We start from the raw sequence: 24827 nt of genomic DNA on the forward strand, positions 1-24827 counted from the left end.
ATAATTTTTTTGGGGGGGGCACACGGGTAGTTTGGCTAGGCGAAGGAAGAGCCGGAAGCCAGCTACCCGTGGTTATATGGAGGAGCGTATGGGGTGGAGAGCGCTATGTTTCGCTGAGAAGCGCACTATCTCACCCATACGCACGCACAGTCCGGTGTGAGTTATTCCAGCCCCTCGCAGGTGCCGTGCTAGAGCGGGCATCCAGCCTGGTAGGAGGATGCCTGCGCAGCGCATCTGGTCGCCGGTATGCCTCCGAGGACCAGGCTACCCAACTCCCGCTCTACGCACGGCTACCATCAGGCCCCTGCACAGCCCAGTCTGCCCTGTACGAGCACTCCGCTCGTACAGGGCTACTAGTTCCATCCAGCCAAGGCGGGTTGTGCAGGAGGTAAGATCTAGACCGGCTGTGCGCCTCCATAGCCCAGGGTTTCCAGCTCCTGTCTCTCGTGCGGACCCGGAAGTGCGTCAACCCAGTCCGACTCGTCCTGTTCCCGCACTAGCCTGCAAGTGCGTAAACCCAGCCTCGCCAGTCAACAGTCGTCAGAGCTTCCCGCCAGTCAACAGTCGTCGGAGCTGCCCGCCAGTCAACAGTCGTCGGAGCTGCCCGCCAGTCAACAGTCGTCGGAGCTGCCCGCCAGTCAACAGTCGTCGGAGCTGCCCGCCAGTCAACAGTCGTCGGAGCTGCCCGCCAGTCAACAGTCGTCGGAGCTGCCCGCCAGTCAACAGTCGTCGGAGCTGCCCGCCAGTCAACAGTCGTCGGAGCTGCCCGCCAGTCAACAGTCGTCGGAGCTGCCCAGACTGCGCTGAACTGCCCGAGTGGCCAGACTGCGCTGAACTGCCCGAGTGGCCAGACTGCGCTGAACTGCCCGAGTGGCCAGACTGCCCCGAACTGCCCCGAGTGGCCAGACTGCCCCGAGTGGCCAGACTGCCCCGAGTGGCCAGACTGCCCCGAGTGGCCAGACTGCCCCGAGTGGCCAGACTGCCCAGACTGCCCAGACTGCCCAGACTGCCCCGAGTGGCCAGACTGCCCAGACTGCCCCGAGTGGCCAGACTGCCCAGACTGCCCCGAGTGGCCAGACTGCCCAGACTGCCCCGAGTGGCCAGACTGCCCAGACTGCCCCGAGTGGCCAGACTGCCCAGACTGCCCCGAGTGGCCAGACTGCCCAGACTGCCCAGACTGCCCCGAGTGGCCAGACTGGCCAGACTGCCCAGACTGCCCAGACTGGCCAGACTGCCCAGACTGCCCAGACTGCCCCGAGTGGCCAGACTGCCCAGACTGCCCCGAGTGGCCAGACTGCCCAGACTGCCCCGAGTGCCCAGACTGCCCCGAGTGCCCAGACTGCCCCGACTGCCCCGAGTGCCCAGACTGCCCCGACTGCCCCGAGTGCCCCGAGTGGCCAGACTGCCCCGAGTGGCCAGACTGCCCCGAGTGGCCAGACTGCCCAGACTGCCCCGAGTGGCCAGACTGCCCAGACTGCCCCGAGTGGCCAGACTGCCCAGACTGCCCCGAGTGGCCAGACTGCCCAGACTGCCCCGAGTGGCCAGACTGCCCCGACTGTCCAGACTGCCCCGACTGCCGGGAAAGGCCTGAACCGGAGCCACCTCCTGATATAGGTGGGTTGGGGAGGGGGGGGTGTAGCACAGTGCCGTCGTTGACGGCAGCCACCCTCCCTTTAGTAGAAGGGAAATTTTGTTTTGTTGTTTGGGGTTGTTGTTTTCGTTTTGTTTTTTGTTTTAAAGGTGCTTCCGGGGTTAGCACCTTTAAGGGGGGGGTACTGTCACGTCCTGGCCAGTATAAGGGTTAATTAGTATTGTAGTTTGGTCAGGACGTGACAGAGGGTATTTGTTTTATGTGGTTCAGGGTGGTGTGTTTGGTTAAAGGGTGTTTGATTTAGTATTTCCGGGGTTTTGGTTTATAGTCTGTTTATGTATTTCTATGTCTAGTCTGGTGAGTGTGTTTCTATGTTGTGTTGATTGGGGTTGGGACTCTCAGTTGAAGGCAGGTGTTGTCTATCTGCCTTTGATTGAGAGTCCCATATATTAGGGTGTGTTTGTGGTTGTTATTTGTGGGTGATTGTTCTGTGTTGAGCTTAGGCTTTGCCAGACTGTTTGTTGTCGTTCGTTCGTTCGTTTCTCGTGTTTGTTATTTTTGTATTCATTTTTTGAAGTTAATAAATCATCAAAATGAGCATACCCGTACCTGCTGCGGATTGGTCTACCTTTTCAGATGACGATTTCGCATTATCGTCAGAAGACGACAACCGTGACACAGACGGAACGCCTGAACCAAGAAATAGGGAAGTACCTCCGCCAATAATGTTCTTCCTCTCCACATGAGTGTGTGTGGCTCTCTACCAGAGACATCCGGCTCCCCCTCTCCTGCAAAAAGTTCTGTCCTCGCTTCATTGGTCCCTTCAAGATAACCCATTGCATCAACCCTGTCATGTACCGCCTCCTGTTACCCCGTCAGTATAAAATCTCCTCGTCCTTCCATGTGTCTCTGTTAAAACCAGTCACCTACAGTCCTCTTCATCCTCCAGTCTCAACGCGCAGTGCACCCCCAATGTTGGACGTCAGCGGGGAACCTGCCTACGCCATAAGGGCCATTCGTGATTCCAAACGCCTGAGAGGTCGCATCCACTACCTAGTGGACTGGGAAGGTTATGGGCCTGAAGACCGGTCCTGCCCCCCCGACCAAAACATCCTTGACCCAGAGATGATTCAGGCATTTCACCATTACCGTCCAGATCGTCCCGCTCCCCGACCGGGAGACCCACTGGACATCAGCCTTGACGCAGAACGTCGGGTCAGTCCACGACCTCGTCGAACCAGCCTGCCGGACCTCGCTCCCGAGGTAGGCGTCCACCTCTGCTCCCCCGCCCGCCCGCTCCACCCTCCGGTGCCGTTGGGTCGTCAGGAGCCTGCCTGGTGGTGGTGTAAGGTTCTGCTTTTCTTTTCTTAGTCAACATTGTGTTATTTTTCTTTGTGTTCTTGAACGTAGCCCTGTTTCTTTGTGTTCTGGAACGTAGCCTTGTTCTTTGTGTTCTGGAACGTAGCCCTGTTTCTTTGTGTTCTGGAACGTAGCCCTGTTTCTTTGTGTTCTGGAACGTAGCCCTGTTTCTTTGTGTTCTGGAACGTAGCCCTGTTTCTTTGTGTTCTGGAACGTAGCCCTGTTTCTTTGTGTTCTGGAACGTAGCCCTGTTTCTTTGTGTTCTGGAACGTAGCCCTGTTTCTTTGTGTTCTGGAACGTAGCCCTGTCTTTCATTTTTGTTCATTGATTTTACCTGTGTTCGTTTCTCACCTGGTCTCATCAGCTCCCTATTTAGTTCAGTACTTTCTGTTTGTATGGTTGTGAGGTATTGTTTGTTTTTGACTGCCTACCTGTGTTTGACCATTGCCTTAATAAACATCTGCCGCGCTCTGCGCGTGAATCTACACCTTTTTCTCCCTGAGTATTCATTACACACCCATATGTAACGAGTGCGCTGACAGTCGAGAAGCAAGTTCAGGGAGTGAGTGTTTTAATAAAACAATAAACACATAACACAAACAACGCACCGACATGAAAACAGAGCCAATAACACCTGAGGAAAGAACCAAGGGGAGTGACAGATATAGGGAAGATAATCAAGGAGGTGATGGAGTCCAGGTGAGTGTCATGAGGTGAAGGTGCGTGGGACGATGGTGGCAGGTGTGCGGGATAATCAGCAGCCTGATGACCTAGAGGCCGGAGAGGGAGTATACGTGACAAAAAATGTACGCATTTGTCTGTAAGTTGCTTTGAATAAAAGTGTCTGCTAAATGGCATTTGATATTATTATTATTATATTAAAAGCTTATCGTACTGTAGATGGATAGGTACTAGACTCTCTAGACCTGATGTGTCAAATTCATTCCACGGAGGGCAGAGTCTCTGCAGTTTTTCGCTCCTCCTTTGTACTTGATGAATTATGGTCACTAATTAGTATAGCTCTCCCTTCACCTGGTTGTCTAGGTCTTAACTGAAAGGAAAAACCAAAACCTGCAGACACTAGGTCCTCCTTGGAATGACTTTGACACCCCTGACACCCATGCTCTAAACAGACGGGGTTACCTCCCACAATGTAATCAATAGGTGGTGAGGTCATGTCTGGTTCAGTAGATAAAGTGAAGCCGTGCCTTGTTCAGTAGGACTTGTTCAGTAGATAAAGTGAAGCCGTGCCTTGTTCAGTAGGACTTGTTCAGTAGATACAATGAGGCCATGTCTTGTTCAGTAGGTCTTGTTCAGTAGATAAAGAGAGGCCATGTCTTGTTCAGTAGATACAGTGAGGCTGTGTCTTGTTCAGTAGATAAAGTGAGGCTGTGTCTTGTTCAGTAGATACAGTGAGGCTGTGTCTTGTTCAGTAGATAAAGTGAGGCCATGTCTCGTTAAGTGAGGCTGTGTCTTGTTCAGTAGATACAGTGAGGTCATGTCTTGTTCAGTAGGTCTTGTTCAGTAGATAAAGTGAGACCATGTCTTGTTAAGTGAGGCCATGTCTTGTTCAGTAGATACAGTGAGGTCATGTCTTGTTCAGTAGATACAGTGAGGCTGTGTCTTGTTCAGTAGATAACGTGAGGACGTGTCTTGTTCAGTAGATAAAGTTAGTCCATGTCTTGTTCAGTAGATACAGTGAGGCCATGTCTTGTTCAGTAGATAAAGTGAGATCATGTCTTGTTCAGTAGATACAGTGAGGCCATGTCTTGTTCAGTAGATACAGTGAGGCCATGTCTTGTTCAGTAGATACAGTGAGGCCATGTCTTGTTCAGTAGATAAAGTGAGGCCATGTCTTGTTCAGTAGGACTTGTTCAGTAGATAAAGTGAGGACGTGTCTTGTTCAGTGGGTCTTGTTCAGTAGATAAAGTGAGGCCATGTCTTGTTCATTAGATACAGTGAGGCCATGTCTTGTTCAGTAGATACAGTGAGGCCATGTCTTGTTCAGTAGATACAGTGAGGCCATGTCTTGTTCAGTAGGTCTTGTTCAGTAGATAAAGAGAGGCCGTGTCTTGTTCAGTAGATAAAGTGACAGATCTGTGGTGTATAATTAGACCCTGGAAGCTCTGACTCTACTCTGTTGGAGACTGTAGCGCAGACTGTGATTTACACACTGCCATTACAGACATTTAGTTCTACACACACACACACACACACACACACACACACACACACACACACACACACACACACACACACACAGTTAGTGCTAACAGAAATTTACTGTTAAAGAACATGGCTCCCCAGAGTGTGTGTGTGTGTGTGTGGCTCGGCCTACACCGTGCTCAACTCTAGTAGAAAACTTTCCTAGGATTCCCGTAATTCATGGCCATTTGCTGTTTTGATTATACACATACTATATATACCATGGAGAATACAAACACAAGGAGTTTGCGGTGAATACACGCAGGCAGACATGCAGGCAGGCACGCATGCTCGCATGAAGGCAGGCACGCAGGCAGGCAGGCACGTAGGCTATGATGCTGCCATTTTCCTCTGGATTCCCTGTCTAATGGGGAAGACATGTAGAACACTGTTTCACGCCACACGCACACACGTACCTTTACGGTTAATGGGGAGGACGTGTGGAACACTGTTTCACTCCATCTTTGGCGTGTCAGTGAGAACCCTCCACATGTTCGGCCCAGACGGGATTAAAAACAACTAAAAATATATTTTCCAGAGAGAGAGAGAGAGAGAGAGAGAGAGAGAGAGAGAGAGAGAATCAAAATAGATGGACAACATGACTGCACCTTGATTTAAATGATCCTAAAGTTGTTTTGCAAAACGAGGCCACAAATCAATGACTTTCCCTGACACGTATGTTATTGTTATAGAATAGTTACAAATGTTTTGAGGATTCTTTGAAACCACTATACATTTTCTAATTTGTATCCTGTCCTGTGTGACAACATCTTCCACTCATGGTTCCTCTCCTGCCAATGAGGTCAGAGGAGGTGTTTGTTGTTGTGGCAAGATTTATTCTCCACTGCCTTCCTATAGATTCCATACAGTACTTTGCGGGTAGGCTGTAGCTTATGGAGTAATGTTGCACCAGGACCTGGGCTCACTGCTTAGGGACACAGTCCAAGGGGACACTGTTCAGAGTTACCACACTGAGAGATATGGGAGAGTAGACCGGAGAGAGGAAAGTGATAGAGGGGGACATACATGGGAGAAAGGAGTGGAGAGAGGAAAAAGAGCGAGGGGTTATGAGAGTGAATGAGTGGTGCTGAGGCCTCTCTCCAGGCCCTTCCTGGTGTGTGTGTGTGTGTGTGTGTGTGTGGAGACAGGAGGAAGTGTACCAATGTGCTGTCTGTCTGACTGGGGCATCAGTAGACAGGCAGGACAGCAGCAGAGGAATGTGTTATTCTGCCCCTCAGCTGGCGAGCTGTGTACTGTCGTCGGTTTCAGTCAGTCAATCAGTCCGTGTACTGTGTTGCAGTCAGAGAGACGAATGGACAGACGGGCAGACACACATAAAGAAGGACAGACAGACCAGTGTACATACAGAAAGGCAGACAGACAGATATATGGGCAGACAGACAGACACATAGACGGATGGGAAGACTGACAGACAGAAAGGCAGGCAGGCAGGCAGGCAGGCAGGCAGGCAGGCAGGCAGCTATTCAGGCAGACAGGCAGGTAGGTAGACATTCAGACAGGTAGGCATGGAAATAAGGCAGACGGGCAGGCAGGCACTTACTTGTCTTTCACGTTCAGCTTGTGTTCTTTATACTAGGAGAGAACCGTAAAACAGGCAAAACGTCAGTACAGTAGAGGGACAAAGTGGAGTCAATTCAATAACTCAGACATGAGACCTATGTGGCAGAGACTCCAGACAATCACAGATTATAATAAAGGGAAAGCCAGCCACGTTGCGGACAGTGACACCTTGCTCCTGGACAAGCTAAACACCTTCTTCGCTCACCTTGAGGAAAACACAGCCCGCTAACGCGGGCCACTGCCGCTCACGGGGACTGTGAGCTCTCGTTCTCCGTAGTTGACGTAAGACATTTAAGCGTTTTAAACCTCCCAAGGCTGCCGGTCCAGATGGCATCCCTAGCCGCGTCCTCAGAGCATGCGCAGACCAGATGTCTGGAGTGTTTACGGACATATTCAATCCCTCCCTGTCCCAGTCTGTTGTCCCCACTTGCTTCAAGATGTCTACCATTGTTCCTGTACCCAAGAAAGTAAAGGTAACGGAACTTAAAGACTGTCGCCGCATAGCACTCACTTCTGTAGTCATGAAGTTCTTTGAGACGCTAGTTTTCATATCACCTCCACCCTACCCGACACCCTAGACCCACTACAATTTGCATACCGCTCCAACAGATCCATGGCTGATGCAATTGCCATCGCACTGCACATTCCACTCCCCATCTGGACAAGAGGAATACCTACAGTTGAAGTCGGAAGTTCATATACACTTAGGTTGGAGTCATTAAAATTCATTTTTCAACCACTCCACAAATTTCTTGTTAACAAACTATAGGTTTGGCAAGTGTGTTAGGACATCTACTTTGTGCATGACACAAATAATTTTTCCAACAATTGTTTACAGATGGATTATTTCACTTATAATCAACTGTATCACAATTCCAGTGGGTCAGAAGTTTACATACACTTACTTGACTGTGCCTTTAAACAGCTTGGAAAATTCCAGAAAATTATGTCATGGCTTTAGAAGCTTCTGATAGGCTAATTGACATAATTTGAGTCAATTAAAGGTGTACCTGTGGATGTATTTCAAGACCTACCTTCAAACTCAGTGCCTCTTTGCTTGACATGATGGAAAAATCAAAAGAAATCAGCCAAGACCTCAGAAAATAAATTGTAGACCTCCACAAGTCTGGTTCATCCTTGGGAGCAATTTCTAAACGCCTGAAGGTACCACGTTCCTCTGTACAAACAATAGTACGCAAATATAAACACCATGGGACCACGCAGCCGTCATACCGCTCAGGAAGGAGACGCGCTCTGTCTCCTAGAGATTAATGTACTTTGGTGTGAAAAGTGCAAATCAATCCCAGAACAACAGCAAAGGACCTTGTGAAGATGCTGGAGGAAACAGGTACAAAAGTATCGATATCCACAGTAAAACGAGTCCTATATGGACATAACCTGAAAGGCCACTCAGCAAGGAAGAAGCCACTGCTCCAAAACCGCCATAAAAACGCCTGCATATGGGGACAAAGATTGTATTTTTTTTTTAGAAATGTCCTCTGGTCTGATGAAGCAAAAATATAACTGTTTGGCCATAATGACCATCGTTATGTTTGGAGGAAAAAGAGGGAGGCTTGCAAGCCAAAGAACAACATCCCAACCGTGAAGTACGGGGGTGGCAGCATCATGTTGTGGGGGTGCTTTTCTGCAGGAGGGACTGGTGCACTTCACAAAATAGACAGCATCATGAGGATGGACAATTAGGTGGATATATTGAAGCAACATCTCAAGACATCAGTCAGGAAGTTAAAGCTTGGTCGCAAATGGGTCTTCCAAATGGACAATGACCCCAAGCATACTTCCAAAGTTGTTGCAAAATGACTTAAGGACAACAAAGTCAAGGTATTGGAGTGGCCGTCACAACACCCTGACCTCAATCCCATAGAACATTTGTGAGCAGAACTAAAAAAGCGTGTGCGAGCAAGGAGGCCTACAAACCTGACTCGGTTACACCAGCTCTGTCAGGAGGAATGGGCCAAAATTAATCCAATTTGTAGTGGGAAGCTTGTGGAAGGCTACCCGAAACGTTGGACCCAAGTTAAACAATTTAAAGGCAATGCTACCAAATACTAATTGAGTGTATGAAAAAAATACTAATTGAGTGTATGAAAACTTCTGACCCACTGGGAATGTGATGAAAGAAATTAAAGCTGAAATAAATCGCTCTTAACGTTATTAAAATAAAGTGGTGTTCCTAACTGACCTTAAACAGGGAATTTTTACTCTGATTAATTGTCAGGAATTGTGAAAAACGGAATTTACATGTATTTGGCTAAGGTGTATGTAAACTTCCGACTTCAACTGTATGTAAGAATGCTGTTCATCAACTACAGCTCAGACTTCAACACCATAGTGCCCTCCAAGCTCATCACTAAGCTCGGTGCCCAGGGTCTGAACCCCGCCCTGTGCAACTTGGTCCTAGATTTCTGACGGGCCGACCCCAGGTGGCGAAGGTAGGTAACAACACCTCCCCTATGCTGATCCTCAACACAGGAGCCCCACAAGGGTGCGTGCTCGGCCCCCTCCTGTACTCCTTCTTCACCCATGACTGCGTGGGTACACACATCTCCAACTTAATCATCAAGTTTGCAGACGACACAACAGTGTTAGGCCTGATTACCACCAACGACGAGACAGCCTACAGGGAGGAGGTGATCGTGGACTTCACGATCACCTCTCCCTCAACGTCAACAAAATGAAGGAGCTGATCGTGGACTTCAGGAGACATCCACATCAACGGGGAGAGGGTGAAAAGATGCAAGTTCCTCTGCGTGCACATCACTGACAACCTGAAATGGTCAATCCACACAAAGTCTCTTCAACCTCAGGAGGCTGAAGAAATTTGGCTTGGGCCCTAAGACTCTCACGAAATTCTACAGATGCACAATTGAGAGTATCCTGTCAGGCTGTATCCCCGCCTGGTATGGCAATTGCACCATCTGCAACCGCAGAGCTCTCCAGAGGGTGGTGCAGTCAGCCCACCGTGTCACCAGGGGCACACTGCAGCACCCGGTGTCACAGGAATCAAAGAAGATCAGCCACCCAAGCCACGGCCTGTTCACTGCTACAATCTAGAAGGTGGAGACCGGTGCATCAAAGCTGAGACCGAAAAACAGCTTCTATCTCTAGGCCATCAGACTGTTAAATAGTCACCACTAGCCGGCCTCCGCCCAGTACCCTGCCCTGAACTTAGTCACTGTTACTAGCCGGCAACCATCTGGTACTCTACCCTACACCTTATAGACTGTTGTCCTATGTACATAATCATTGAACACTGGTCAATAATGTTTACATACTGTTTTACCAACTTCATATGTACTGTATATACTGTATTCTAGTCAAGGCTCATCCTATATAACTGTGTACACACCTTTTTTTTCAAATACTGTCCATACAGTGTATACACACCATCATATGCATATATATTTATATTCCGGACTTTGACATTGCTCGTTCCGATATTTCTTAATTTTTTTTATTTTTGGGGTTTGTGTGTATTGTTAGGTATTACTGCACTGTTGGAGCTAGCAACATAAGCATTTGCTGCACCTGCGATAACGTCGGAAAAATATGTGTACGCAACCAATACAATTTGAGATGATTTCTTAGATCACCAGATCGGAATACAGTATCCCCTTATATTGTGGACTCGCTCCAGCCTCCAGTCTCAATGCAGCCATACAGTCACACAGAGGCAGGCTTATGTACGGAATAGACACACTGCACCGCTACCTACCATTTTTACAATACTTGGAGGCTTGAATTGTACTCAATGCTTTTTCTTGTCCAGAGTAGGGTTGGACACTTTCTAAGTTTACCAATAAACTACCAGAATTCTGGTAACTTTCAAGGAATATATTGTGGCCTTTTTGGGAATTTCAGATAATTGCAGGTGTCTAATTGTCTCTGGCCCTCTGTGTGGCCTTATCATATCATATGTAAAATATATTTATAAAATCAAGTATGATTTTTTTATAAAAAAATTGAATGACAAAGCTGTAAGACATGGTCCTAAATATAAACCGTCAACTTGGTGAATACTGTTAGCGTTTAATATGAGGGGTTCAGCATGAAATATCCTTTATTTCTTTTTTTACAGACTTTTATTATTTTATGTATTTGTTGTAAATGTTTTGTTGTCAAACTGGTGGCAGTTGTGAAAAAAGACAATAGTTGGAAGAGTTGCAGAGTTAATTGAAAATAATGCCATTGTTGATTAGATGTTTTTTCCATTAATTAGGCTAGCTTTGCAACCAAAAGCAGTGCGGTGCAGTTCAGCTCTTTTTTATGGAAGTCTGTCAGTTTTTACAAAGACTGTTTTAACATTCATAAAACTGCCTTCTAGTTTTAGTTAAGAACAAAGGACTTTGTTAAAATAGTAAAACAATCAAAGTATGCTCCAGAAAACACAAAATAACCGTCTCTCCTTTTTCAAATGTAACGTGTAACGTTATTATAGCTTTTCTTATTTACGAGGTTATTTGACTTTTCCTTATTTTGCCTGTGGACGACAGGATACGTTTTTTTTGGAAAACCACACACGTTTTAATGGCTGTGGAAAAAGTGAGCTCACTCTCCACTCCAGAGAAGTGAAGGTTCTGACAGCGAGGAGAGGAGCAATGGGCTTCGTCCCACAGACACACACACACAAACACACACACACACCATCATTCCCTCCCTTACTCCACGAGGACAGAGACAGAGACATCTGTAGGATCCTAATGATGATCATATGAGGTAGAATATAACTACTTCATACTGTTGGTGAATGAAGGGTTTATATAAATCTCTGCATATCCTATCAATGACTACATGTCTTATCTCTCTCCCTCTCTGGCTCAGGGAAACGTGGTGTGAAGGAGCAGCCTCTAGTTTTCCACACACAGGTCAAGTCATCAGGATACACACAATCTCCCCGGTAGGTTGTGCATGTATGTGTGGGGAGTCCAACGGTTGAGGAATTGTTCTACCAGCAAGACTTTCTGTCCTTTTCAACCCATTGGAATAGCATGTTACACATCAGAGAGCTATAATGAGACAAGGAAATAAGTCACAGAGAAAATACACACAAAACCTTACAATATTAAAACAGCCTTCATATTAGATAGATTATGTTTTTGTTACATTTCTTTCTGTCTTTTTACATGGGTGTTAACTAAGACAGTGTTATTTTTCTAAATGTTAAGTATATGCGGATTATTTGTTTGGTCCTGGGGGGTGTAGTTTCTGTTCACTGTTCTAGTTTCCAGTCCAAGTCTTGCACTTAATTTATTATTTGGTCAAATTTTATGTGGAAAGTAAAAAATAAATAATGCTCTTCCCTCTCTTTCATGTTTTCTTGCACAGGGGCGGACTGGGACCAGAAATCGGCCCTTGCATTTGTAATACACCAGTAACTTTTTTTCTTTGAGGCCCCACCCCCATTATTAGCCAAATAATGATCATTTTGCGTAAAAAAAAACTAAGTTAGACAGGCCCACTGGGCTAAAAATTCACCAACCCATCTGGCATTTCGGGCAAACAGTCCGCCCCTGTTCTTGCATCAATATTAGGGTTCAGGGTTGAAGTTACATTTATATTATGCTGTTGATAAAATGAAGAAAATGCAATTTTACATAAATATGTTTGCTTTTCAGAATGACAATGTTCTCACCCAAGACCAATGTTCAGAAGAAGACCCCAGGACCTACAAAGACCAAAAAGAAGATGTAAGCAGACCACCATGTCCAGATATATTTAGGGCCGGTTTCTCAGACAGATACAGTACAAAGTCTAGACCTGGACTAAAAGGTAGTTTAATGGAAAATCTTCAATGAACATGCATTTTAGACCATTAGTAGGATTAGTCCTAGTCTGGGAATCCGGCCCTTTGTTTTGTACAAAATTCTTGATATTTTTTCCATATGAATATCAACATAATTATGCATTATTTTAGAGGATGTCTCGTTAGTGATTACCCAGGAGACACTGCAGCACCCAGTGTCCCATACACTAACCTCAGCACAGTCAAAACCCCTACACCAGTTTGCTGTGCCCAATACTCAGGTAACTCTCTCTCTCTCTCTCTCTCTCTCTCTCTCTCTCTCTCTCTCTCTCTCTCTCTCTCTCTCTCTCTCTCTCTCTCTCTCTCTCTCTCTCTCTCTCTGTCTCTTTTTATCATACTTTCATTTGTTCCTTTTTTGCTTTACCAAGAATCATTAGAATCATACAAGCTAATATATATATATTTTTTGTCTTCTCTGCCCAGGAGATGGAAAGCAGATTCTGTGTGGTCTGGGAGACAGATCTGTATTGTTGTACAAGTCCTCCCTCACTGGCACTCCAGCTGTTTACACAGGTAGTGGGGCAAGAAAAGACAGACAGACAGACCTCTCAAATTCTGTTTATTTTACCTCAAGACTGTTTTGGTCCACGGTTCCCTTTTCCTCACTGTTCCCTCGTTTTCACTCTCCTTTAAAATAAGTCTCAGTGAAAAAGCAAAGCAGTCGAAACCTTAAAACCCAAAGAACAGGACGGAGTGTGGTTTTTGATGACTATTTGTTTTATTATTTATTGAACCACATTTTTGTTTATCTATCTCACCTGTCAATCATGTTGAGAATGATGTTCTAGCTCTGAAGTGAATGCAGGCAACTGACTGGTAATGTTTTTTTCTGCCGCTGTGGAGAGGATTGTTTTTCTTTTTCTCCCACTTTATTACTTAGGGGGAAACTTAGTTACTATATGGCTGAAAAATAAAGAGAGGAACTGAGCTTATAACCCTGTTTTTATAAGCCTAGTGGAATACAGACTATATCACTACCTAGCTTATTTTCACACTGTTCTCAGCCCAAGCTATCCAAGACCCAGTGTCCCCTAACCGTGATGGAAATAGTAACCTGCACCAGAGTCACATTCACTTTGAAATCTTACAGAATTTTTTAGCCTTTAAAGTCTGTATGCTAGGAACTTGATGGAGTGAGTGTTGCTAGCCTTTGTCTTAATGCTTCATTACTGTTTTCATATGAAGTGTGAATGAAGTGAATACTCTTCAGAATGCTGTTTAAACTCAAATATTATCTGATATATTCTTTTATGTTGATACAGGGTAGCCTTAGCCTATGATGATTTACTTATTTCATCTGGGATCGTAAACGATACTGGAAACAGGTCCAGAGGCTCAAGATAAAAGGCTTCAGGAGAAGATCCAAACATCTACCCATATCCTCTAACATCTAGATACAAAAATATATATATCCTGGTGATGGTGAAGCATTATCTGGTTTGGTGTTTGGTTAACATTGTCTTTTACATTACACACTCAACGTCAACAAAACAAAGGAGATGATCATGGACTTCAGGAAACAGCAGAGGGAGCACCCCCCTATCCACATCGACGGGACAGTAGTGGAGAAGATGGAAAGTTCTTCACCACGCTGTCTGTGTGGGTGGACCATTTCAGTTTGTCCGTGATGTGTACGCCGAGGAACTTGAAACTTTCCACCTTCTTCACTACTGTCCCGTCGATGTGGATAGGGGTGTGCTCCCTTTGCTGTTTCCTGAAGTCAATGATCATCTCCTTTGTTTTGTTGACATTGAGTGTGAGGTTATTTTCCTGACACCACACTCTGAGGGCCCTCACCTCCTCCCTGTAGGCCATCTCGTCGTTGTTGGTAATCAAGCCTACCACTGTAGTGTTGTCTGCAAACTTGATGATTGAGTTGGAGGCGTGCATGGCCACGCAGTCATGGGTGAACAGGGAGTACAGGAGAGGGCTGAGAACGCACCCTTGCGGGGCCCTGGTGTTGAGGATCAGCGGGGTGGAGATGTTGTTTCCTACTCTCACCACCTGGGGGCGTCCCGTCAGGAAGGCCAGGACCAGTTGCACAGGGCGGGGTCAAGACCCAGGGTCTCGAGCTTAATGACGAGTTTGGAGGGTACTATGGTGTTAAATGCTGAGCTGTAGTCGATGAACAACATTCTTACATAGGTATTCCTCTTGTCCAGATGGGTTAGGGCAGTGTGCAGTGTGATTGCGTCGTCTGTGGACCTGTTGGGGCGGTAAGCAAACTGGAGTGGCTCTAGGGTGTCAGGTAGGGTGGAGGTGATATGATCCTTGACTAGTCTCTCAAAGCACTACATGATGACGGAAGTGAGTGCTATGGGGCGATAGTCGTTTAGCTCAGTTACCTTAGCTTTCTTGGGAACAGGAACAATGATGGCCCTCTTGAAGCATGTGGGAACAGCAGACTGGGATAGGGATTGATTGAATATGTCCGTAAGCACACCAGCCAGCTGGTCTGCGCATGCTCTGAGGACGCGGCTAGGGATGCCGTCTGGGCCGGCAGCCTTGCGAGGGGTAACACGTTTAAATGTTTTGCTCACGTTGGCTGCAGTGAAGGAGAGCCCGCAGGTTTTGGTAGCGGGCCGTGTCGGTGGCACTGTATTGTGCTCAAAGCGAGCAAGGTAGTTGTTTAGTTTGTCTGGAAGCAAGACATCGGGGTCTGCGACGGGGCTGGTTTTCTTTTTGTAGTCCGTGATTGACTGTAGACCCTGCCACATACCTCTCGTGTCTGAGCCGTTGAATTGCGACTTAATTTGTCTCTATACTGACACTTAGCTTGTTTGTTTGCCTTGCGGAGGGAATAGATACACTGTTTGTATTCGGTCATGTTTCCGGTCGCCTTGCCCTGATTAAAAGCAGTGGTTTGCGCTTTCAGTTTTGCGTGAATGCTGCCATCAATCCACTGTTTCTGGTTGGGGAAGGTTTTAGTAGTCGCCGTGGGTACAACATCACCGATGCACTTGCTAATAAACTCGCTCACCGAGTCAGCGTAAACATCAATGTTGTTGTTCGACGCTATCCGGAACATATCCCAGTCCACGTAATCGAAGCAATCTTGAAGCGTGGAGTCAGATTGGTCGGACCAGCGTTGAACAGACCTGAGCACGGGCGTTTCCTGTTTAAGTTTCTGTTTTAGTTTTTGATCCAGAATTTTGCCAGCCTGGGTCGCACATTCGATATGCCGATAAAATTTAGGGAGCCTTGTTTTCAGATTAGCCTCGTTAAAATCCCCAGCTACAATAAATGCAGCCTCAGGATATGTGGTTTCCAGTTTACATAGAGTCCAATGAAGTTCTTTCAGGGCCGTCGGGGTGTCTGCTTGGGGGGGATATACATGACTGATTATAATCGAAGATTATTATCTTGGTAGATAATGCGGTCGGCATTTGATTGTAAGGAATTCTAGGTCAGGTGAACAAAAGGACTTGAGTTCCTGTATGTTGTTATGATCACACCACGACTCGGTAATCATAAGGCATACACCCCCGCCGTTCTTCGTACCAGAGAGATGTTTGTTTCTGTTGGCCAGGGCTTGGTTAGGTGCTGTTAGACCATCTCTACTAGAGGACAGTTCTCTAGGCCAGGGCTTGGTTAGGTGCTGTTAGACTGGCTCCACTAGAGGACAGTTCTCTAGGCCAGGGCTTGATTAGGTGCTGTTAGACTGGCTCCACTAGAGGACAGTTCTCTGGCCAGGGCTTGGTTAGGTGCTGTTAGACTGGCTCCACTAGAGGACAGTTCTCTAGGCCAGGGCTTGGTTAGGTGCTGTTAGACCATCTCTACTAGAGGACAGTTCTGTAGGCCAGGGCTTGGTTTGGTGCTGTTAGACTGGCTCCTCTAGAGGACAGTTCTCTAGGCCAGGGCTTGATTAGGTGCTGTTAGACTGGCTCTACTAGAGGACAGTTCTCTAGGCCAGGGCTTGATTAGGTGCTGTTAGACTGGCTCCACTAGAGGGCAGTTCTCTAGGCCAGGGCTTGGTTAGGTGCTGTTAGACCATCTCTACTGGAGGACAGTTCTCTAGGCCAGGGCTTTGTTAGGTGCTGTTAGACTGGCTCCACTAGAGGACAGTTCTGTAGGCCAGGGCTTGGTTAGGTGCTGTTAGACTGGCTCCACTAGAGGACAGTTCTGTAGGCCAGGGGTTTGTTAGGTGCTGTTAGACTGGCTCCACTAGAGGGCAGAGGGTCATTATAATAGTTCTCTCCTGTGCCTGAGACCAAAGACATGACATTGTTCCTAGAGCAGTGGATGTATAAAAGTATATGTCTGTGGGGATGTTGTTGTAACCCTCACTCTGTTTAGCTGTCCAGTACTCTGGTTTCAGATTCACTACTGTGGTTTTAATTGATACTCTTTTCATACTACTAAGCCAAGCCGGCACTTTGCTGGAAAAGACAATAGCTACGTCCAAAATGGCACCCAATTCCTTATGTAGGGTACTACTTTTGTCTGTTTCGTTATGAAGCTCTGGCCAAGGGTAGGGGACTAGGGAATAGGGTGCCATTTGAGAACCTATCAGAGCCAGTACATGGCATTACAGCATGGGTTAGCACAATGAAACTGTATGTGTGTCTTTCAGAGGGGTAGTGTTAAAGATTAAGTCAGATTTCGGTTGGACTTTGTACATTTGACAAATAAAGTGATCTTCATCTTAAAAGGGTACCAGGTTCACTCACTACTGCTGTTTCATCAACTCCTTGTTTTTTATTTTTTTTTATTTCACCCTTATTTAACCAGGTAGGCAAGTTGAGAACAAGTTCTCATTTACAATTGCGACCTGGCCAAGATAAAGCAAAGCAGTTCGACAACATACAAAAACACAGAGTTACACATGGAATAAAACAACATACAATCAATGATGCAGTAGAAAAAAATAAGACTATATACAATGTGAGCAAATGATGTGAGATAATGGAGGTAAAGGCAAAAAAATGCCATGGTGGCAAAGTAAATAAAGTATGGCAAGAAAAACACTGGAATGGTAGATTTGTAGTTTGAAGAAAGTTAAAAGTTAAAATATAAATAATATGGTGCAAAGGAGCAAAATAAATAAAATAAATAAATACAGTAGGGGAAAAGGTAGTAGTTTGGGCTCAATTAAAGGTGGGCTATGTACAGGTGCAGAGATCTGTGAGCTGCTCTGACAGCTGGTGCTTAAAGCTAGTGAGGGAGATAAGTGTTTCCAGTTTTAGAGATTTTTGTAGTTCGTTCCAGTCATTGGCAGCTGAGAACTGGAAGGAGAGACGATCAAAGGAGGAGTTGGCTTTAGGGGTGACCAGAGAGATATACCTGCTGGAGCGCGTGCTACAGGTGGGTGCTGCTATGGTGACCAGTGAGCGGAGATAAGGGGGGACTTTACCTAGCAGGGTCTTGTAGATGACCTGGAGCCAATGTGTTTGGCGACGATTATGAAGTGAAGGCCAGCCAACGAGAGCATACAGGTCGCAGTGGTGGGTTGTATATGGGGCTTTGGTGACAAAACGGATGGCACTGTGATAGACTGCATCCAGCTTGTTGAGTAGGGTATTGGAGGCTATTTTGTAAATGACATCGCCGAAGTCGAGGATTGGTAGGATGGTCAGTTTTACGAGGGTATGTTTGGCAGCATGAGTGAAGGATGCTTTGTTGCGAAATAGGAAGCCAATTCTAGATTTCACTTTGGATTGGAGATGATTGATGTGAGTCTGGAAGGAGAGTTTACAGTCTAACCAGACACCTAGGTATTTGTAGTTGTCCACAAATTCTAAGTTAGAACCGTCCAGAGAAGTTATGCTGGATGGGCGGGCAGGTGCAGGCAGCGATCGGTTGAAGAGCATGCATTTAGTTTTACTTGTGTTTAGGAGCAGTTGGAGACCACGGAAGGAGAGTTGAATGGCATTGAAGCTCGTCTGGAGGGTTGTTAACACAGTGTCCAAAGAAGGGCCAGAAGTATACAGAATGGTGTCGTCTGCGTAGAGGTGGATCAGAGATTCACCAGCAGCAAGAGCGACATCATTTATGTATACAGAGAAAAGAGTTGACCCAAGAATTGAACCCTGTGGTACCCCCATAGAGACTGCCAGAGGTCCAGACAGTAGGCCCTCCGATTTGACACACTGAACTCTGTCAGAGAAGTAGTTGGTGAACCAGGCGACGCAATCGTTTGAGAAACCAAGGCTACTAAGTCTGCCGATGAGGATGTGGTGATTAACAGAGTCAAAAGCTTTGGCCAGGTCAATGAATACGGCAGCACAGTAATGTTTCTTGTCGATGGCGGTTACGATGTCGTTTAGGACCTTGAGCGTGGCTGAGGTGCACCCATGACCAGCTCTGAAACCAGATTGCATAGCGGAGAGGGTGCGGTGGGATTCAAAATAGTCGGTAATCTGTTTGTTGACTTGGCTTTCGAAGACCTTAGAAAGGCAGGGTAGGATGGATATAGGTCTGTAGCAATTTGGGTCAAGAGTGTCACCTCCTTTGAAGAGGGGGATGACAGCAGCTGCTTTCCAATCTATGGGAATCTCAGACGACACGAAAGAGAGGTTGAACAGGCTAGTAATAGGGGTTGCAATAATTTCGGCAGATAATTTTAGAAAGAAAGGGTCCAGATTGTCAAGCCCAGCTGATTTGTAGGGGTCCAGATTTTGCAGCTCTTTCAGAACATCAGCTGAATGGATTTGGGAGAAGGAGAAATGGGGGAGGCTTGGGCGAGTAGCTGTGGGGGGTGCAGTGCTGTTGAATGCAGTAGGGGTAGTTAGGTGGAAAGCATGGCCAGCCGTAGAAAAATGCTTATTGAAATTCTTGTACTTGTCCATCAACTCCAGGCTGACTCAGCACAACTCTGGATGTGTTTGCAGGTCATGACAAGGCAGTGAGCAGTGTGGCCTGGAGTCACAGCAGACAGTGGTGGCTGAGTGCCTCAGAAGACAGGACCCTCCGCATCTGGCCCACTGGAAGTCCTGAGCCTGCCATTACCATGGTAAACACTCAGCATACATACAGAAGGCACAATTAATCCCAAAATTAGTTGTACACATAATGTACAAAACATTAGGAACCCCTGCTCTTTCCATGACATATACTGACAAGGTGAATCCAGGTGAAAGCTATGACCCCTTATTGATGTCACTTGTTAAATTATCTTCAATCAGTGTAGATGAAGGGGAGGAGACAGGTTAAATAAGTATTTTTAAGCCTTGAGACATATCAAATTTTATTAGTCACATGCGCCGAATACGACCTTACAGTGAAATGCTTACTTACAAGCCCCTAACCAACAATGCAATTTAAAAAAAATATGTATAAGAATAAGAGATAAAGGTAAGAAGTAATTAAAGGGCAGCAGTGAAATAACAATAGTGAGACTATAGACAGGGGGGTACCGATACAGAGTCAATGTGCGGGGCACCGGTTAGTTGAGGTAGTGTGGACATGTAGGCAGAGTATGTGTGCCATTCATAGGGTGAATGGGCAAGACAAAACATTTAAAGTGTCCTCGAACGGGGTATGGTAGTTGGTGCCAGGCACACCGGTATGTGTCAAGAACTGCAACGCTGCTAGTTTTTTCATGCTCAACAGTTTCCCGTGTGTATCAAGAAGGGTTCACCACCCAAAGGACATCCTGCCCACCCTACAGAACTGCGGGAAACATTTGAGTCAACATGGGCCAGCATCCCTGTGGAACGCTTTCGACCCTTTGTAGAGTCCATGCCCTGACAAATTAAGGCTGTTTTGAGGGCAAAAGTGTTGTACACTCAGTGTATATAATGTGACAAAATAGTTCTATCATCATGGCTTAGTAACTTTCCATCTCATGTTTCTCCAGTGTCCATGATGTGACAAGCCTTCTGGAATAGTAAAAGCCTAGTTAATGAGGTTGATGACATACTGTGTCTCTTGGCCCGGCGTTGTGTGATGTTGTTAGAGGGAACATCTGCACAGAACTCTGCTCGTCTGTCTATCTGTTTGTCTGTTGGCTGTGAGCATGTGCAGATCGTCTTCACTCCCTAACTGGACATCACACTCTCCTAGAAGTCCCAGAACATTTTACTCAAATCAAAGTTTATTGGCCGTGTGAAATGCTTATAATACTGTATATGTCTTTCCTTTACATCCCCATGCTTTCCAGGGTGGGGATCAGTTCCATTTCAATTCCGTCTCAATTCAATTCCAATTTTCCCAAAGACTGCTTTAATAGTTTTGACAGAAGCTTCTGACAATTGGAGACAGGGCAACAAAGTTTGTTTGTCTCCAGAGCGGTTTAGAGCGCATTGTGACGTTTCATTTTGGCAGCATATTCTGATTCTTTTTCAAAGCAGTTTTCTCCCCTCAGCTGCTGCTAACCATCCCAGCATCTCTCTTCTAAATGAGGAGAGGCAGGAACTCTAGCAGTTTATCTATTTGTCGTGAACTGAAGCAGTTTAAGTAAGCATCTTGGCAACAACATAGACATATAATTCGGGGAGGGAAACTATGCAGGGTGAAGAATTATTGCACATGGCTTTGCACAATGAAGTTGATAAGATGTCTGTGTAATGAAGATCCACTATCTATCAGGCATTGAAATTGGTTCAGGGAATAGAACTGGGAAAGACGGTGATCTCTGGTGTTCCGGAACAGAACCGTTATTTTCAAATCTTGAGAACCGGTTAAAAATGTAACTTTTTGTTCCAAAATTGTTCCTAATGTTTAGTATATAATTCTGTAAAGTTATAATGCTAGTAAAAGCCTAAACACATTCCAGTTCACATCATGTCATGATGTTCAGCGCTTCAAGCCAAGCCCCCTCCATGGCCACCCCTCTCTTGCTCTTTCCCCACTGGTGAAATTTCATTTGCGCCTTTCATTTGCCCCTTATCTGACCAATCAAATATGTAAATAACTAGCTTAAGTGTTCCATAGCAAGCTTCTCTATCTGTGCTAATGGGTTGAGTAAATTCATTAGCTATTTTGTAAAAATCTATGTTGATTTCATATGTTTAAAAAAATATGAAAAAGGACTATATGAACCCAAACTTGGGTTCGAACTGGTTCAGCACTTTATTTTCAGGTTGGAAAAAACTGTCATACATTCCACATCACAGTTGGTGGTTTTCTGATTAGGGTTGCAAAATTCCAGAATCTTTCCCAGGTTTTTCAGGAATTTCTGTTACATTAGATAGGCTATATAACGTTGCAGCTCCTACAAGCCCTGGGGCTAAGCGCCTGATGAGGCATGACGGCCTATAATCTCTTGGTTTGTCTTTTGGCACTGAAAAACGCTTCACCCTTCCCCTCTCTTCACCTCTATTCTCCTCTCTTTCCTTCTCTTCTCCTTTCTTCCCCACTCTTCTCTTCTCTGTCCTTTTCTTCTCCTTTCTTTCCCACTCTTTTCTTTTCTGTCCTTTTCTTCTCCTTTTTTTCCCTCTCTTCTTCTCTCTTCCCCTCTCTCTCTGTTAAAGAGTACCACATTATGCAGAGCCTGTTCCAGTGGAACCACACCCGGCTCCTAACATATGGCGACCAAGAAGACCACCTGCGTCTGTCTTTCCCACTGTCTCCTCTATCTATAAACCTCTTTACTTCTATACTGCCAAAATAAAAGCATCAAAGATATGAAAAGAGTGGCTTCAAAAAAAGAGGACCACATAACTGCTCCACAACGAGAGCATAGCATGCTGACAAGGACACAGCCCCTCTCCCTCTGCTTCAATCCAAAGGATATTCTTTCATGAGTCTCTTTTTCCACATGGAAAATATAAATTCCTGTGTCTTAGTGACTTTGAGGCCAGGGAAAACTACTCACAAAGCATTTTAAAGGGAGAAAGAGAGAGGGGGAAAGAGAGAGGGGGATTTATGAATGCAACCAACCCTCCTATTATGAATGAAACCCATCTATTAAACCCATCTATTAAACCCATCTATTAAAGGGTAAATCTATTTAATACACATGTGGTATCAGGCCATGAAAGTAGAGGCTCATAGAGCAATAATTATATTCCAATATTTGTTTCAATGTTATTTGAGGCTATATTCATTTTTAGGATAGGGGGCAGCATTCGGAATTTTGGATGAAAAGCGTGCCCAAAGTAAACTGCCTGCTACTTAGGCCCAGAAGCTAGGATATGCATATAATTGGTAGATTTGGATAACACTCTAAAGTTTCCAAAACTGTTACAATAATGTCTGTGAGTATAACAGAACTGATATGGCAGGCAAAAACCTGAGGAAAATCCATCCAGGAAGTGCCATTATTTTGAAATGGCTGTTTTTCCAATGAAAGCCTATCCACCATTTAAAGGGATAGGACCCAGATTCCGTTCCCTATGGCTTCCACTAGTTGTGAACAGTCTTTAAACATTGTTTCAGGCCTTTATTCTGAAAAATGAGGGAGAATGACCACATTGAGTGAGTGGACCCTGGGATGTTCCCAGAGCTCTTTTCTGCGTGCGACCGAGAGCGCACCTTTCTTGTTTTTCTTTTATATTGACGACGCTATTGTCCGGTTGAAATATTATCGATTATTTAGGCTAAAAACAACCTGAGGATTAATTCTAAACATCGTTTGACATGTTTCTACGAACTTTACGGATACTATTTGGAATTTTCGTCTGCCTTTTGTGACCGCATTTGAGCCATTGGATTACTGAACAAAACGCGCCAACAAATTGGAGGTTTTTGAATATAAAGAGGGACTTTATCGAACAAAATGAACATTTGTGTAACTGGGAGTCTTGTGAGTGCAACCATACGAAGATCATCAAAGGTAAGTGATTAATTGTATTGCTATTTCTGACTTTCGTGACTAATCTACTTGGCTGCTAACTGTTTGTAATGTTTTGTGTGCTGAGCGCTGTCCTCAGATAATCGTATGGTTTGCTTTCGCCGTAAAGCCTTTTTGAAATCTGACATGGCGGCTGGATTAACAACAAGTTAAGCTTTATTTTGATGTATTGCACTTGTGATTTCATGAAAATTAAATATTTATAGTATTTTAATTTGAATTTGGCGCGCTGCAATTTCACCAGAAGTTGTCGAGATGGGACGCTAGCGTCCCACTGATCCATAAGAAGTTAAATACCTTATCATAATAACCCTTATTAAACAGTCATCAAATGGTTGGCCCTCAGCTGAGACGGATGCAAGATAACTCAAGTTATTCATCAGGTAGTGATTGGTTTGGTAATACTTAACCAAACAAACTTTTGGTAACATTCTGCAGATATGTTTCATAACTTGTTATAAGCAATTTGTAAGCTTTTATAATTATTCTTCCTTCAGGGGGGTGATGAGAAGTTCTCCAAAACCATCCGGGGGGCTCAGTTCTACTACCTGGATAAGTTCCTGTTACTGGCATCTGGTCCCTCCCTACACCTCTACCTGTATCACCTGGACAACACACAGGACGACATTAAAAGGTAAGGATATGAAAGATAGAAAAGTATATAGATCGATAGATAGAAGTTGCCTCTGCTGACGTATGACCCCTCCTTACACCGGTACCTCTATAACCTGGCTGGATATCACACAGGATGACATTAAAAGGTAATGATAGGAACATTATTTTAATGATAGGAATCACATTTTAATTATATGAACAACACATACTCATCTGTCATTGGGCTGGCTGGTGGATAGGGCAACAAAAGGTTCCCAACTTCTGGCTGTCCTTGGTCATCTTCTCCACTGTGCCACCATTCTGCTGATGGTGTTGGAGCTCAGTCTCTATCGTTCTATCGTACATTTCAACCAAACATGTAACATGTATAATAGCTCAGCTAGGAAGCACTAATCTTTGATTGCATCTGGGAGGAGGCTATTGGTACATGTTTTTTGGACCATGGATATCAACAGATATTTATTTTATGCGTCATCCCAACAATTCATACTGAACAAAATATAAATGCAACATGTAAGGTGTTCCAGAAATGTTCCATAAGCAGAAAAAGCTTAGCTAGCTAGCTTTGTGCACAAATTTGTTTACATCCCTGATAGTGAGCATTTATTCTTTGCCAAGAAAGTTAATCCACCTGACAGGTCTGGCATATCAAGAAGATTAAACAGCATGATCATTACACAGGTGCACCTTGTGCTGGGGACAATAAAAGGCCACTCTAAAATGTGCAGTTTTGTCACACAACACAATGACACAGATGTCTGAAGTTTTGAGGGAGCATGTAACTGTCATGCTGACTGCAGGAATGTCCACCAGAGCTGTTGGCAGAGAATTGAATCTTCATTTTTCTGCCATAAGCCGCCTCCAACATCATTTTAGAGGATTTGGCAGTATGGCCAACTGGCCTCACAACCACAGAC

At 45.3% G+C, this 24827-nt stretch overlaps 1 protein-coding gene across 1 annotated transcript in view; it reads left to right on the forward strand.

Moving 5' to 3' along the window:
- The window catches only part of wdr27 (WD repeat domain 27), a 168809-nt gene that overhangs the window by 30075 nt on the left and 113907 nt on the right, over window positions 1–24827 (forward strand). The window contains exons 14-19 of the mRNA XM_029765300.1: window positions 11579–11654; window positions 12373–12444; window positions 12672–12781; window positions 12984–13073; window positions 19391–19512; window positions 23793–23929. Of these exons, the coding sequence (XP_029621160.1) occupies window positions 11579–11654; window positions 12373–12444; window positions 12672–12781; window positions 12984–13073; window positions 19391–19512; window positions 23793–23929 (607 nt within the window). The remainder of the gene's footprint in view (window positions 1–11578; window positions 11655–12372; window positions 12445–12671; window positions 12782–12983; window positions 13074–19390; window positions 19513–23792; window positions 23930–24827) is intronic.

This window comes from Salmo trutta, chromosome 10 (assembly GCF_901001165.1).
Source record: "Salmo trutta chromosome 10, fSalTru1.1, whole genome shotgun sequence".
Taxonomy (NCBI): domain Eukaryota; kingdom Metazoa; phylum Chordata; class Actinopteri; order Salmoniformes; family Salmonidae; genus Salmo; species Salmo trutta.